Genomic DNA, 18,067 nt, shown 5'->3' on the forward strand with positions numbered 1-18,067 from the left:
TTGGTGTTGGATTTCATCAAATAAATTTCCCCCCAAAATGCGACTTATACTCCAGTGCGACTTATATATGTTTTTTTCCTTCTTTATTATGCATTTTCTGCCGGTGCATAATACGATACGTACATTTTTAACTGGAAAACTTTCAAAATGAGTATTTTCTGCATATTTTTGCCATTTCCAGGTGTTGTTCTGGAACCAGCTCCTCCTAGATATTTCACCTGACTGCTTTCAAAATGTACCTGCACAGATTGGACATATTTCGAAGCGTTTGGGTTTTAATTATAAGGTGTGGGCGAAGCATGGCGACCAAGATTATCCCTTTTCAATAGAGCCTCAAAAAGTCACAACTTCACCGTGGAGCAGGGGCTCTCAAATTCAACCGCAACGAGTTAGCCCAGGGGTGTCAAACCTACGGCCCGCGGGCCTGATCAGGTTTTATCCGACCCGCGAGATGAGTTTTCCAAGTACAAGAATGAGCTGCTTTATTTGTTTTAATGAAAGAAACTGCTGTTCTAAATATGTCAACTGGATGTCACAATAGCAATACTGTTAGGCAAGCAAACTGTTTATACTGGGTCCAAGCAAGAGGTACACACTAAAGGGTGACTGTGGCTCCTCTTCCATGACCCACATGAAACTTAAAACCTGCCGTTTTAGGTATTCTGTTTTGAACATATCGTCATTTGGCACCCTTGTTGCCCTAAAATGTCTCTGTCAGACAGGAAAAAAGTGAATTTAACCCTTTTGAATATTTTTTTTTACCTCCGATACGTGGACATGACAATTGACAAAGGAGGTATTTGATACCTAGAAGAATTTACAGGGCGGTACAGCTCGGGTGGTAGAGTGGCCGTGCCAGCAACTTTAGGATTGCAGGTTGAATCCCTGCTTCCGCCATCCTAGTCACTGCCGTTGTGTCCTTGGGCAAGACAATTTACCCACCTGCTCCCAGTGCCACACACACTGGTTTAAAAATGTAACTTAGTTATTGGGTTTTACTATGTAAAGCGCTTTGAGTCACTCGAGAAAAGCGCTATATAAATATAATTCACTTCACATGTTGTGTTTTTTCTTCAATCCCCAAAAGACTGAGTTAAAGTTTAATCCTGGCTTTGCAGATACACTGAGACAAAGTCTAAGCTCATTGTGTTTTTGAAGCTGCACCAATTTCCTCAGAATTTTCAACAAATTTGAAGTGTTTTGTCCAGAGGACGTTGTACGCTTACAGAATGTGTTTGTTCTATTTTTGGCCAAAGTAAAAGGAAAAACCAACCTTGAGTTGTCTTTATTTTTAAGTTATCATGCCATGACATGACCATTCCGGCCCACTTGGGAATAGATTTTCCTCCACAAGGCCCCTGAGCTAAAATTTGTTTTACACCCCCTTGGGGCAGGGCAATATATCGATATACATAATATATCGCGGGTTTGTGTATGTGTGATATAGAAAATTACTATATCGTGATATTCGAGTATACGTTCTCACGCAGTTGTTTTTAGCTGCGGGCATTACACTGCAGGCTCTTCTTGCTCTTTCCTGTCTCTCCTTCTCACAGACAGCAAGCGCACATTCTTACACACGTCACAACTTTTTTTTCTTCTTCTTTTTTTTATTTTCCTGAAGGAACTCTCCTGATGGAATCAATAAAGTACTATCTATCTATCTACCGTCACGTCATACGTCACATACGTATATGGCCTCACGGAGCAGAGAGGTAGCGGCATGGATAACGTTAGCTGTGATGCTAGCAGAGCCGTGCAAGTGATAATACAAGAGAAAGAAGGTGCGAATGAAGGAAGAAGTATATCCCAAGAAAAACAGAGGGGGTCCATCTTCTGGCGGGGGTTTGGCTTCAAGTGGGAATATGTCAAACAGACAACCGTAATAAGTCAAGCGTGCGAGAAAAGCGTTGCTATAAAAAGTAGCATTACTGCTAATATGTAGCGTCATTTGAAAAGTCACCCGCTAGAGAATGAAGAGAGATTACTCCGCATGTCAACATCTCAGTTTGGTGCCACACGCCTACACTATCAAAATGCAGAGGCAAACATTTCCAGATCAACACCGTATGAAAAAAATAGTCAACGACATAATTTAATAACGTCCGTAGTAACCTACCACATAGCGAAGGCCAAACACTTTTTGATTTCCTACTATGTAGCTCATTTTCATTTGACACTTAAAATGTCTCTGACAATCTTGCACTTTCTGTTTTGGAAACGACATGAACGTTTATGCCATTGCTTAATAACTGTTTAATAAATACCGTTTTGGTCAATTGACTGAGTTGTGATTTCCTTCTCTGCATGAAGGTTTAAAATGAGCATATATTAATGCAGTATGAACAAGAATGTTTTAATGCAGACACATAGAATCATCATACTGCTCTGGTTGTATGTTTCAAGTGTTCATTCAAGGCCAAGGCAAAATATCGAAATATATATTGTGAATTGCGAAATGGCCTAAAAATATCGAGATATTAAAAAAAAAAAGATCATATCGCCCAGCCTTACACCCCCTGTAAAAAAAAAATAAAAAAATAATAAAAAGATTGAGATTTTCCGACAAAAGAACTTGCAGCAGAATTTTAGCTTAAAATGTACCTTGATTTTACTAGTGTGTTATACCGTACAACCCTAATCCTGAAATATGAGTGCACTATACAACACTGGCATTGGAAATGGCAAGGAAAAAGAGTGAAATGACAGCTGAAATATATAAAAAAAAAAGAACAAATAGCGAGAAATTAAAAAAATAGAGTAGGAACTTACCACAAGAAGAGCAAAGAGGATGACTCCACAACTCCAGACATCTGCCCTGCGGCCATCGTACTTCTCTCCCTAAAACACAGCATCCTCTTTTAGACATAGACACTCTCATACACTCACACACAGACACACACACTTACCCTTATTACTTCAGGGCAAGCATAATGTGGGGATCTAAAATTCAAAAGAGACATTGTTTTAAAAATGTGTCGCTCATAAAATATAAATTGACTTCCTCACTTTGAAGGTAATAATTCTGTGTGTTAATAAAGAAAGATGTCACCCACACCGACTCAATAAATGATGACTTGATGTGACATCATTCCACTTCAGTGTTTCCCACTGGACTGAAATCTATTTGTGGTGGTGGGTTGCAAGGAGGAGGGTCATGGTGAAGGGTATGATCAGGGGTTCTTAGCCTTTTTGACCTCGGGGCCTAACTTTCCCACTACAGAAGGAACAGGGGCCCACTCAAATAACACTGAATTAGTAATCTTACTCTTGATTTTAATCATATTCAACAATCATACTTAACCTACTTACAGTTTACAACTGATAATGAAACTGTGTGTTTATTTAACACATAAACCTTAAGCTTAAATCGGGCTGATTAGAAAAAAATAAAAATAAAAAATAAATTATATATATATATATATATATATATATATATATATATATATATATATATATATATACACACACACACTGTATCCAACCTATACATATTATGTACACATCATATTAAAATAATTAATATAATTGGATTTTAAGAGTATGGGAAAGTTGCCGATTTGTCCAGGGTGTATGCCGCCTTCCACCTGAATTCAGCTGAGATAGGCTCCAGCGACACCCCGCGACCCCAAAAGGGACAAGCGGTAGGAAATGGATGGATGGATGGATGGATGGAGTATGTGAAAGTTTTACTTCTAACTTGTTTACTTCCGCGACAACCTTCTTAAAGATTTGTAATCAATCATAAATATCAAGGAAGCAGCTAAAATGTGACAAACATGAGTAAGTGTGGACAGCGTTTTGCATTTTCCCATCATGCTTTGTAATAGATAAAAAGGGATGTAATTTAGTTTTTTTTTTAATGGTGCATTGTTTTTTATAATGTATTCAAAGTTCAGTCAGCAGGTGGAGTTACAGTACGGGGTTTCCCACACATTCATTTATTTGTGGCGGCCCGCCACGAAAGAATTACGGCCGCCACAAATAAAAAAAACTAAGAAAAAACTAAACTTTTTTTTTTTTTTTTGTCCGGCTTTTGACTCGCTCGACCGCTCATAAAAGCAATGGGACTCTGTCTGTGAATGGAGCTTGTAGTTACATATTATATGAATATGTAAATATTATATACATATGTACATAAAGTGTTGTAATTATATTCCAACTCCGCGTTCTTCTTGGTCATCGCCGCCGCCACCACCGCCCGACCACACCACCACAAATAGATGCCTGACCTGTGGGAAACACTGCAGTATGTATGACCGTGTCTGATGACATTTTATGTTCGTTGGATTTTTTTTTTGCACCATGACTAGGGAAGGTTGTTTGCATTGTTTGCATTCAGAACATTATTAACGGTCATTGATCTCAATAACTCATGTTCACCACAAGATGGAGACATAATAATCTTTTTACAAATAATCATTTTAATCTTCTATTTTTTTTCTCCCACCCCGCCACCCCCCCTCCCCCCTTGTTTACCTGTATGTCATCTTTTTTGTAAGGGGCGCTGGAAGCCGGCAGACCCGTCAGCGATCTTGTTCTGTCTCCCTGTAATGTTTGACTGATCTTGAATGGGATTGTGCTGAAAATTGTAATTTTCCTGAAGGAACTCTCCTGACGGAATAAATAAAGTACTATCTAATCTAATAGCAGCATTAAAATTGTTGGACTCGTAACTTGAATGCAACTTTCCTGTGTGTAAGATCCCTTATTAAAACTCATGACATCCCATGGGCCAAATTGAAATATATTAATAATAATATTCCTATCACAATTAATTTTCACATTTTAAATATAGTTTTTCCACATGAAGAAACATACAGTATTGCACTTACAAATCATGCAGTTACACAAAATCACCTCTTGTCAAATCATCATCCTGCTGGAAAATGTTGAATGAACTGACTTGAATCTTGTGCCCCTGCAGCTAGCGCCATCAAACCCCTTTTTATTAAGGTTACCATTAAAAAAAAGTATATATTTTGCAAAGTAAAGCCAGAGATAGCTGGGGGAGGTCATGGCAAACCCCGATTAGGCGACTAAGGGATCAACTCTTAACATTTCATGGATTAATAATCAAGCTAAGCACTTACCCACAACTAGTTTCCAGTAGACTATCCCCAACTTGGAGTGAGGCCATGCCAAAATCTGCTATCCTGATGTTATTCTTCTCATCCAGGAGAAGATTCTCAGGCTTCAAGTCTCTATGACTGAACACATGCAAAAAAACTACATTGATACCTCGACTTTGAACACCCGAAATTACGGTTTGCAGCCCACTGAAAACTGCACCTTAAAGTAGGTTTGATACTCCAAAATACCATTAAATCTGGGAAATAAATTGTTGAAAGAAATTCTAACAAATATGAGATTGACAACATACTGTACCCGTCCTAAAAATAAGGGGCATATTCTGGGAAATAAGTCGAAATAAATAAATGTCATTACAGGCTACATGATGTGTTGTGCCGATGGTTTCAAAGTGTTGCCCCACGGACCGGAAGTTATTTTTGCACAGACATTTTTGGGGCAAGTGCTCAAGCCTGAAAAAAAAGGCATGGATCTAAAAATATATCCATAAAATTATTGTTATTATGATTACAATCTCAACAAAATATTTTCAATTTACATAGTAACTAATACAAACTAAAATTATCAAACTGATTCAAAGTTTAGATGGAATAGAAATTGAAAGATTAAAACAAATCACATTTTTGGGAGTAATAATAAATGAGGAAATTAAATTGACATTTCAAATACAAACATACAACATAAGGTAGCAAGAAATATTTCATTTGTACTGGACAAAAAAATTCACTTCATATTCTTTATTGCTGGCTAGTGTGACCATATCTGAGTTATTGTGCAGAAATATTGGGAAATAACAACAAAAGTACACTTCATGCACTAAAACTATGTTACATAAAAAAAGATCAGTTAGAATAAGACATAATGTTGTATATAGAGAACATACAAACACTTTATAGAATACAAAAATTGAAAATTCACGGACTTGGTGCTTTTCCAAATAGCTACAATTATGTACATGGCAAACTACAACCTGCTACCCAAATATGTGCAACAATAATGCTCAACAAAAGAGGAGCAATATAACCTTAAATAAAAATGCAACTCAAAACATTTGTATGCACGTACAACACTTAAAAACTTTAGTATCTCAGTATGTGGAATTAAATTATGGAATGGGTTAAGTAAATAAATCAATGTACTAATATGAATCAGTTAAAGAGACTGCTCAAAATTAAAGTGTTTAGAAAGTACAAGGAAAAAGAAATTTGATAAACGTCTATATATTTATAAAAATGAGTTATTAATCCCATATGTGAATCGTGGTTCTTAGAACGCATTGATTTAAACGGTGTTACAAATTGAGAACAATAAATGAATACGTGTATTGGAAAGTGTTATGAAGTGGAAAAGGGGAGGATTTAATAAGCCTTGCTTCTTCCTACTCCTTTTCGGACATGTTTTTTTGAGAAAGCAAAAAGTGATGTCACATGCTGCCCTTGTATACATGTTCGAAATAAACAGAAAGAAAAAGAGTTTTAGCTTAGTTGACTCATAAGCAGCATCACACTAATAATATTGTACGTATACAAATTAATACCCACGTTTCATATAGTAATACTTAGGATTTAACTGAAACCAAACAACTGAACTTGTCTAATATGTAGAAAATTGCCTGGCTGTCTATCTTCTGTTAGTATGGTAAGTTCAGTGGTTCCGATATTTGCCGGAGAAGCCAGAGATGAGGGTTCAACATGTTTTCTTTTTAGGGGTTTTGACTTTGAAAGGTGAAATCAAAGAATTATAAAAAGTACTGACCATATGGAGTAACTATGGCAGAAGTCCAGAGCGGAGATGATCTGCCGGAAGAACTTCCTGGCCTCTTTGGGGGTCAACCTTCCCTTTTTCACCAGATAGTCAAAGAGCTCCCCACCAGACACATGCTCCAACACCAGGTACCTGGCAGGTCCAGAGCAAATTAAATGATATGAGGGGCATGGATGAAGACATAGCATCACAACATTGCAGATGTTTGCGTTACAAATGCAAACCCCTGTCCTGAAATAATCATTTTCCATATTGACGATCGCAGAGTCAGTGAAGTCGACAGGAAGACAGAGAGATACTCACAGATACTTGTTATTTTCATAGACATCATGCAGCTTCAGAACGTGAGGGTGCTCGATTAGTTTGAGAATCGCTATTTCTCTTTCCACCTGCAGCGACAGACGGGCAAGCAGGGTGGAAGAAAGTTTAGATAAAAAGGGAGGTTAAAATATGAGAAAAGAAATGTGGTGGGCAGAGGGATGTAAGTACAAAGACAGCAGAGATGGTAGACCACGACATGTCTTTCATTTAAAAGGCTGAAAACAAGGGCTGACAAGGAGCATTAGTAAAGCACACATAATAATGATGGAGTCACCTCAAGAATGAGAAAATTAGACACTAATGAACACCCACGCTATACTGGGTGTGTTGCAGATGGTTTGTGGTGGCATGGTATTAGAGTTGTGTGCTAACCCTCAAACTTAAGTAACAGGCCGATAATGTCGACACCGAACATTCCAGCTGCACTTAAATGGCTTTGTGGAACATACATCAAAAATGATGTTGTTAATTTATCTGTGTACCTATACAGCGGGGGTCGGTAACCCGCGTCTCTAGAGCCGCATCTTTAGCGCCGCCCTAGTGGCTATCTGGAGCTTTTTCAAAAACGTATGAAAAATGGAAAAAAATGAGGGGGAAAAAATACATTTTTGGTTTTAATATGGTTTCTGCAGGACAAATATGACACAAACATCCCTAATTGTTATAAAGCACACTGCTTATGATTCGAGTATTTGGCAAGCGCCGTTTTGTTCAACTAATTTTGAGGGTCCTTGAACTCACCGTAGTTTGTTTACATGCACAACCTTCTCCGACTTTCTCGGACGTGTTTTATGCCACTTCTTTTTCCATCTCATTTTGTCCACCAAACTTCTAAAGTTGTGCGTGAATGCACAGAGGTGAGTTTTTGTTGATGTTATTCACTTGTGGGGAGTGCTAATCTGACATATTTGGTCATGGCATGACTGCAAGCTAATCGATGCTATATGTATGTACATATTGCATCATTATGCCTCATTTGTAGCTATATTTGAGCTCATTTAGTTTCCTTTAAGTCCTCTTAATTCAATTTATAGCACATGACACACTATCTGTATGTAATATGGCTTTTAATTTTTTGCGGCTCCAGACAGATTTGTGTTTGTATTTTTGGTCCAATATGGCTCTTTCAACATTTTGGGTTGCCGACCCCTGCTATACAGGGACTTGACATAATATTCAGACTTTATGACTGTTTCAATTCATGCACTTCCAGATGGCTAAAAAAACAGCAACACTTAGAGTAGTGTATGACAACATACAGTGCACTACCGGTAGCCAGATGGTGCACTCAAAATGGCACGTGTGCGATGCTGGACACTAACCGCCCTCAAGTAACTAACTAGAATGGTTGCTCTTAACCAGGGGTCTCAGACACGCGGCCCGCGGAACGTTATTTTGCTGCCCCCACCTTATTATAAAAGTTTAATGTTAGTTCGGCCCGCAAGTTTTATATGAATGCCGCTTGATGGCGTTCTGTTATTTGGGTCCAAAATGGTTTTTTCAACGTTCTGGGTTGCCTACCCCTGCGTTAGAGGAAAAGCGGCAAATGAGTGAAAGCAACAGAGTCGTTGCCATGGAGACGAGAGTTTTCTTACGTGCCTGGCTAAAGTCACACTCCGACACCTGTCCGTCAGTAATAACAGTCCCCGATAACCTGGACCAATTCAAACCGTTTTTTTTGTTGTTTTTTTTATTGTTTAATTTGCATTGACTCACATGATGAACACTACATATATTTCTATATGACGCCGGATAACACTCCGGGAGCTGTCACTTTTTTTCGCTCGCTATCCCGGTACTTTCCCGCCGGCTATTATCCACCGACCGCCGTCTTGCTGTAGGGAGGAAAAGTGGAACGACACACATTGCGGAAATAACATTATTCTCCGTGCGTCGGCTAAATACAAATATATTCCACAACCCCAAACATGTCTTTTTCAAAGCCTGCAGTGAAGAGAAGGGTTAGTGATGTGCAAAGACAATTCCAGGAAAAATGGGACTTGCAATATTTCTTTGTTGAGCACAGGGGAACCCCGACGTGTCTTATTTGCACAGAAAAAGTTGCGGTGCACAAGGGATACAATTTGAAACGTCATTAAACAACTAGACATGCTGAGGAGTATGCAACATTTTTTTTTTATTAAGAAATTATTTTCTTGTGGCCCACCCACACCCAGACTTTGCGTCCAGTGGCCCCCAGGTAAATTGAGTTTGAGACCCCTGCTCTTAACGATTACAAAGGAAATAGGAGAAAAAATGGGTAAATATTGTGATTGTCATTTCCGCAAAGTGTCTTTGGGACAACACTACACTGAAAGGAACAAAGTACTCAGTATTCATGGTATTACGGCTGCAGTTATCGATTATTTTAATAATCGAGTAATCGATTGATCTTTTTGTTCTATTATTGAAAGCTATAGTTTAATTAAGTAATAATCTTTTATTTTGTTTGATTATTCATCCATCCATCCATCCATCTTCTTCCGCTTATCCGAGGTCAGGTCGCGGGGGCAGCAGCCTAAGCAGGGAAGCCCAGACTTCCCTCTCCCCAACCACTTCATCCAGCTCCTCCCGAGGTATCCCGAAGCGTTCCTAGGCCAGCCGGGAGGGATAGGCTTCCCAAAATGTCCTGGGTCTTCCCCATGGCCTCCTACCAGTCGGACGTGCCCGAAACACCTCCCTAGGGAGGCGTTTGGGTGGCATCCTGACCAGATGCCCGAACCACCTCATCTGGCTCCTCTTTATGTGGAGGAGCAGCGGCTTTACTTTGAGCTCCTCCCGGATGACAGAGCTTCTCACCCTATCTCTAAGGGAGAGCCCCGCCACGCGGCGGAGGAAACTCCTCTCGGCCGCTTGTACCCGTGATCTTGTCCTTTCGGTCATGACCCAAAGCTCATGACCATAAGTGAGGATGGGAACGTAGATCGACCGGTAAATTGAGAGCTTTGCCTTCCGTTTCAGCTCCTTTTTCACCACAACGGATTAATACAGCGTCCGCATTACTGAAGACCCCTCACCGATCTGCCTGTCAATCTCACGATCCACTCTTCCCTCACTCGTGAACAAGACTCCGAGGTAGTTGAACTCCTCCACTTTTCTTTTTTCCTATTTTGTTTGGTTAATTATAGCTATCAACTAATCCCCACATCTGCGGTTCGCTCCAAGGCTTCTCATTGTATCCCACTGGGTTGTGTTTTTTCTTGCCCTAATTCAGGATCTGAGCCGAGTATGTCGTTGTGGCTTGTGCAGCCCTTTGAGACACTTGTGATTAAGGGCTATATAAATACACTTTGATTGATTGATTGATGGACATGTCAAAATCTGCGCACTCACGCCTTAAAAGTGCACAATATATTCTTTGAAGTGTACTGACAAAAGAATTCGATTTGTGATGCGGCATAGGCAAGTATCTATCTACAGTACCACAGTCATCATTTACCATTTCAACCCGTTTTACAAACGCTTCCCTGATTACTAATGGAGTCTTCTTCCAGTCTGGGAAAGACATACTTGACCACTCCGTCACCTTCATCTAACTCAACAAGGCGCTCGTTTGTTGATCATGTTGATAAAAAACTACACAACACGACCCAGTATCCCAAAGGAACAGCTCATGTTGGAATCCGTGTTTCCCTACATGAACCGCAGCTTCCCAGCACTGGTAGCACTCATGCCGCCCAAGACCCATAGAGCCCAAGACACTATCATGCTTAACTGCAGGTAATCCACAATTATCTTGGTAACCACAAGCAATTGGGACAATGTGTTGACTCACATCAATAAAATGATTATGTTAAATATTTAAGTTTTACTTCTATATTATAGTCCATAGGAAGATTTACTGTGATAAGATCGGATGCTGAATTATGAAGGCTGTATTGTATCTGTCTATTTTCACTAACAAAAGGTGAATAAAGCAACTTCACATATTGAAGGAGTTATCTAATTGGCAAAGAGAAACACATATTTTCCGGCTTCTGTGCAGCACTGGCGCTTTCATACATACTGTAAGGCGAAACCACTTAAGGATGCGCACAAAAAGTAACTAAAGCTGATCATGCTTGAGGTTATCTTATTACTAGCTAGTTGTCCTTGCAGCGAAATAGCAGCTATTAGACACACAAAGACTAGGCAGTGGCCAGCTTTCCAAAGCAACAGAAACCCACAGAATGGGGACCGAACATGCAGTGGACTTGTGAGAGGTAGCATAGTCCCGCCGAAATCACAAATGGAAATTACTGAGACTTACGTTTCCTCACAGAAATATAAAACAACTCACACAGTGACATTTGACATTTCCGGTAGATCCCAAGTCCAGTCCAGTTGCCAAACCTTGAGATGCTTACAGTGTTTCCCACAGGACTACAGTATATCTGTGGTGTTGGGTTGCAGCATGGAGCAAAAATCAGTGGGCCTGATCTACTAAGAATCCAAATAACAGGCGCTAAATAGCATGTGCAAACTATAAAATTACACGTACTATTAGTGGCCGTGTTGCAAATGATCTACTAAGCCTGTGTGCGCAAATCGCCTTATTTAAATGAGGATTCTGCATGTACTACTGGACTGGTCACCTTGGAAACACTCTTGTCCTGCACATCCATGGCAGCATGATCCATACAATCCATGTTTTACTATGATGTGGAACATGCAGCAGACAACTATACTCTGCCCCACCTTTTCTGGGCTATAGTATAACTGTTGTCTGCTAGCTCTACATCAGCACTTAAGTCATAGAGGGACTGCACTTTTTTTGGTAAAACTAGCGTTCACAATCATTATGAGATATAAGAACACACATCTTTAACGATTTTCAGTCATCTGTTGTAGCCTTTAAGGTCCTTTGAATTAACTTCAAAACCCTCCATCAATGTTTTATACAGTATACACACTGCAAGTCTATATATAATGTAGTAACAGACACATTCATAGCAATATATAATATGTTCAATCTTTACCGCGCATTGATTTCTGTTTCCATAGCAGCGCACGACTGACTCCTGGCAACATGTGTGTTCCTACTTCCGGAATCAAACACGAGTGTGTGTTCTAATCATGGCAGACTTGGTTACAGACTATGAAGACGACTATTTTTGGACAAATGAGGATTTGCAACCTTATACTTCTGAAGCTGAATTTACTACTACTTATAGAAACTGGCACGAAGGAAGAGTGAGATGTTGGAGCAGACAGAAGCCGGAAGAGTGAGGTGAAAGCGATTTTGACAACATAAATGGGGAACTTGGAGTCAAGCTCTTTCAACATAAATGGAGTGCCTAGCCAAAATCAACAGGAAACGTCCCCGGTCATCTGGACCAGACAGACAACTGTCCCATGAGTCACTTTAATATTGATTACACGCAGCACGTCATGTGTGTTAGTACAACTAGCTGGCTGGCTGTGTACAAACAAAACATTAAATAATACTTTACAGATACTGTAATATGTTTGTTCATGTTTTTCAGTCAGTACAGATTGGTGTCTAATCGCAGTGTTGTGCATTACAAACTCAGACATGTTTTGTGTTGTTGTAGAAGCCAGCTTGTCTCTTGCCATAGTTAGCTTTTATAGCTAATACTGAAGTACGCCGATATGTTAGTACGCTATAAAAAGTGCTATATAAAGATGTCACTACAGTTAGGTTATTATGCAGGTTACGGAACGTAAATAAAGTATTGTTGACGTTTTTTCAATGCATTTTAAAGTGATTTAGAGGTAGAATTGATCGCTCCTACAGTATTAGCTGAATTGCTAGCCATCGAGAACGAGCTGATTTTTTACTTGTTAGAAAGCCAAAAAATATACACTTTTGTCTTCTTGTGTCTCATAATGATTGTGAATGATGGATACATTTTTAAAAAAAGTGCAGTTATCCTTTAAGTCTTCCAGCAGCTATAACATGGTATCAAATATTTGTATTTCTAACAGTCCAAATAAGTTGACACAAACTGACGACTCCCTCTCCATCGTCTATCATTGTATTTGTGCGTAAATGTGCTAGTTTCCACATTGCAAAAACAGCTGCTGCAATGTGATTTATCAAACCTGAAACTGTTTGCGGCTGCTTAATTGTATTTGCATCTCCCACTCCCAGTTGTGGGCATTCTAATAATCCGCATATATTCTGCATATACATTACAGGCCAAAAGTATGAACACACCTTCTCATTTCAATTTGTTTTTTTTTTAAATTTTCATGACATTGTAGATTGTCAGTCACTGAATGCATCAAAACTATGACACCTGTGAAGTGAAAACCCTTTCAGGTGACTATCTCTTGTAGCTCATCAAAAGAATGCCAAGAGTGTGCAAAACAGTAATCAAAGCAAATGGTGGCTCTTTTGAAGGAATTAGAATATAAAACATGTTTTCAGTTATTTCAATTTTTTTTTTGTTAAGTACATAACTCCACATGTGTTCATTCATAGTTTTGATGCCTACAGTGACAATCTACAATATAAATAGTCATGAAAATAAAGAAAACGCATTGAATGAGAAGGCGTGTCCAAAGTTTTGGCCTGTACTGTATATGAAGACGGACACGCTAAATAGATTGTGGTCGTTACTTTGCTTATTTAACAAACGTATGGGGTTCAGCTTTGTGTGTGCTATTAATTTTGCACATGTTTTACAACACCTGCAGTAGTTTAGGCCCGGTGTTCGAGCGTAGGCGAGTAAACCTGAGCTTTTTGGTTTGTGTCATAAGAAATGAGCGACATTATCTCTTAAACCAACAGCAAACAACAACATGAATGTATTGATTAAAGCGTGCCAGTCATTAATTTCAGCGGTCGTGTGTTTTATGAGATTCAAAAACATTCATGACGTTTGAATGTAGGTGTGCGACGATTTGAAAGAGAATGTAAACATCATATGTCTGATATATCACTATAGCTACTTTAACAGATGTGTTAAAATGCAAAGTCAAAGTATGATATGTGCCTACCGGGTGAGTCTGATTTTCCCCATTTGTTACTGAGTAAAAGCGAAAATGATAAATCTAGAAAAAGAAAAAAATCTTTCAAATCTGCCAAATCCTTAAAGGTATAATGACTATATGAGAAACATTGGCTTAACAAAATGATCCTACTAAATCCATTTAATACACACCGACTTATATAACATATTCTGGTTATGATTGGTCAGGTTTTAGTAGTGAGTACTCAAAAGTTCCAGACAAATGTGGCTTACCTTCATGAGAACTGATTCTGACAGTTTTTCTCTGTTGACAATCTTTATGGCCACTTTCTGCCCTGTTATACAGTGGACACCCAACTTTACCAGTCCTGAAAGACAAGTAGAGGATGTTCTGGTTATCCAAGAAATAAACAGAAGACTTAAAAGGGAGTAAAATGCAGTAGTCACAGGAATAATCCACTATAAATTACACATTGTGAGGATAACGTTTAGCAACAAACACAGACCACAAGACCTCCCCCAGGTCCTACCTCTCAATAGTAAAAAAGGTCCTGAATACAGACGGTGATCCGAATCGCCCCCAAAATGTAATCACTTGTTCCTTATCCATGTTCTGACATTTCCTGAAAGTTTCATTAAGATCTGCCTATAACTGTTTGAGCTATACAGAGTGAAGCCTCTTGTCAGTCATCTTCTGTCTTTGTCTCTGTGGGCGGAGGCGAGGCTGCAAGCTTACACGCACAGATGTTTGTCCTTGTGATGTAAATGGCATATAACGTGGTAGAAATGACCCGGCTCAACCTCAAAATGTAACGAGTCGTTCGTTCCTTGTCTCATTTCGGCCATTTCCTGAATATTTGATGCAAATCCGCTTGTAACTTTGAATTATTGACAATCGTCTCTCGCCGTATGGCGCTTCAAATATAGCCGCTTCACTACATTGCGTATTTATTTTTTAAGCATATGCTACATACTAGGTCTTATTTATGTACAAACCCGTTTTCATATGAGTTGGGAAATTGTGTTAGATGTAAATATCAACGGAATACAATGATTTGCAAATCCTTTTCAACCCAAATTCTATTGAATGCACTACAAAGACAAGATATTTGATGTTCAAACTCATAAACCTTTTTTTTGTGCAAATAATAATAACTTAGAATTTCATGGCTGCCAGCTAATTGAGGTTTCGGACCACATCAATGACGTGGCGGTCCACTTTAAATGACATGACAGACCCCTTTAAATGGTTGTGACGGGAATGACGTTGCAAACCACATTAATGATATGGCGGGTCACTTTAAATAATGTGAAGGATCACATTACATGGTGTGCCAGACCACATTAATAACATGACAAACCACGTTAATGATATGGCGGGCCACCTTTAATAATGTGAAGGAACACATTAAATGATTTGTCAGACCACACTGAATGACATGGCGTGCCATCTTATTGAGGTGACGGACCACATCAATGATGTGGCGGTCCACTTTAAAGGACATGACGGACCCCTTTAAATGGTTGTGACGGACCACATGAAATGACGTTGCAAACCATGTTAATGATATGGCGGGCCACATTAAATAATGTGAAGCATCACATTACGTGGTGTGGCAGACCACATTAATAACATGACAAAACCACATTGAATGACATGGCGGGCCACATTAAATAGTGTTAAGGAACACATAAGATGATTTGGCAGACCACATTAAATGACATGGCGTGCCAGCTTATTGAGGTGACGGACCACATCATTGACGTGGCTGTCCACTTTAAAGGGCATGACGGGCAAACCACTATAATGACATAGTGGGCCACCCTAAATAATGTGAAAAACCACATTAAGTGATGTGGAAGACTACATTATTAACACGACAAATCGTACTGAATACTATGGCGAGCCACTGTAAATAATGTGAAGGTACACATTAAATGATGTGCCACACCACGTGCCAGATTATTGAGGTGATGGACCACATCAAGGATGTGGCGGTCCACTTTAAATGACATGATGGACCCTTTTAAATGACCGTGACGGACCACATGAAATGACGTTGCAAACCACATTATTGATATGGCGGCCCATTTTAAATAATGTGAAGGATTACATTACATGGTGTGCCAGTCCACATTAATAGCATGACAAACTACATTAATTTTATGGCGGGCCACATTAAATAATGTGAAGGAACACATTAAATGATTTGTCAGACCACACAGAATGACATAGCGTGCCATCTTATTGAGGTGACGGACCACATCAATGATGTGGCGGTCCACTTTAAAGGACATGACGGACCCCTTTAAATGGTCGTGACGGACCACATGAAATGACGTTGCGAACCATGTTAATGATATGGCGGGCCACATTAAATAATGTGAAGCATCACATTACGTGGTGTGGCAGACCACATTAATAACATGACAAAACCACATTGAATGACATGGCGGGCCACATTAAATAGTGTTAAGGAACACATAAGATGATTTGGCAGACCACATTAAATGACATGGCGTGCCAGCTTATTGAGGTGACGGACCACATCATTGACGTGGCTGTCCACTTTAAAGGGCATGACGGGCAAACCACTATAATGACATAGTGGGCCACCCTAAATAATGTGAAAAACCACATTAAGTGATGTGGAAGACTAAATTATTAACACGACAAATCGTACTGAATACTATGGCGAGCCACTGTAAATAATGTGAAGGTACACATTAAATGATGTGCCACACCACGTGCCAGATTATTGAGGTGATGGACCACATCAAGGATGTGGCGGTCCACTTTAAATGACATGATGGACCCTTTTAAATGACCGTGACGGACCACATGAAATGACGTTGCAAACCACATTGATATGGCGGGCCACTTTAAATAATGTGAAGGATCACATTACATGGTGTGCCAGACCACATTAATAACATGACAAACCCCGTTAATGATATGGTGGGCCACATTTAAAAATGTGAAGGAACACATTGAATGATTTGGCAGACCACTCTGAATGACATGGCGTGCCAGCTTATTGAGGTGACAGACCACATCAATGATGTGGCGTCCACTTTAAAGGACATGACGGACCCCTTTAAATGGTCGAGACGGACCACATGAAATGACGTTGCAAAACATGTTAATGATATGGCGGGCCACCCTAAATAATTTGAAGGACCACATAAGTTATGTGGCAGACCACATTAATAACATGACAAACCACGTTGAAGGACATGGCGGGCCACCTTAAATAATGTGAAGGTACACATTAAATGATGTGCCACACCACATGCCAGATTATTGAGGTGACGGACCACATCAATGTCGTGGCGGTCCACTTTAAATGACATGACGGACCCCTTTAAATGGTCGTGACGGACCACATAAAAATGACGTGAAGGACCACATTAATGACCTGGTGGGCCACCTTAAATAACGTGAAGGACCACATTAAGTGATGTGGCAGCCCACAATGACTGACATGGCGTGCCACGTTAATTAGGTGACAGACCACTTTAAATGAAGTGTCGGGTCAGATCTGGCCCCCGGGCCTTGAGTTGGACATTTGTGCAGTATTAGAAACTCCCAATTCCGATGCGGTGCAGTATCACCCCCCCATTATGATTATGATATTGTATTAGAGCTGACAGGGCAGACTACACAGGAGATGAAAAAGTAGCTCCTTACCGGTCTGTCCCTTCCCAAGGGTCTTCTCCAGCCGGTAAGGCCCCACATACTGGCTGGACTGGCCCATCTCCTTGCTGCTCAGCTTCCCCGACATTGCAGCGGAATGCTGATTGGGAACCGATGAATCAAGACAGACGTGGGCCCGGTTCGGCTCGCAATGCAGTAGGGCTCATCCCAGGTCGGAAGGTAGGTGCTGAGTTAACGCCGGGCCCTGCAGGCTCCTCCCATATGCACTTGTTTGTCCTGCAGAGAGAACCACCCATCCACCCCCTACTCACCCCCC

General features: G+C 40.0%; 1 protein-coding gene across 1 annotated transcript in view; it reads right to left on the reverse strand.

Annotated features, from left to right (window-relative positions):
• LOC133541064 (serine/threonine-protein kinase BRSK2-like) overlaps positions 1-18,063 on the reverse strand; it is a 60,880-nt gene extending 42,817 nt beyond the window's left edge. The window contains exons 1-7 of the mRNA XM_061884142.1: positions 17,785-18,063; positions 14,367-14,461; positions 7,159-7,244; positions 6,847-6,987; positions 5,094-5,210; positions 2,910-2,943; positions 2,773-2,841 (exon numbers count right to left, since the gene is read on the reverse strand). Coding sequence (XP_061740126.1) covers positions 2,773-2,841; positions 2,910-2,943; positions 5,094-5,210; positions 6,847-6,987; positions 7,159-7,244; positions 14,367-14,461; positions 17,785-17,878 — 636 coding nt within the window. The 5' untranslated portion in view covers positions 17,879-18,063. The remainder of the gene's footprint in view (positions 1-2,772; positions 2,842-2,909; positions 2,944-5,093; positions 5,211-6,846; positions 6,988-7,158; positions 7,245-14,366; positions 14,462-17,784) is intronic.
• Between the last annotated feature and the right edge of the window lie 4 nt (positions 18,064-18,067).

Source organism: Nerophis ophidion, linkage group LG23, assembly GCF_033978795.1.
Source record: "Nerophis ophidion isolate RoL-2023_Sa linkage group LG23, RoL_Noph_v1.0, whole genome shotgun sequence".
Lineage (NCBI taxonomy): Eukaryota > Metazoa > Chordata > Actinopteri > Syngnathiformes > Syngnathidae > Nerophis > Nerophis ophidion.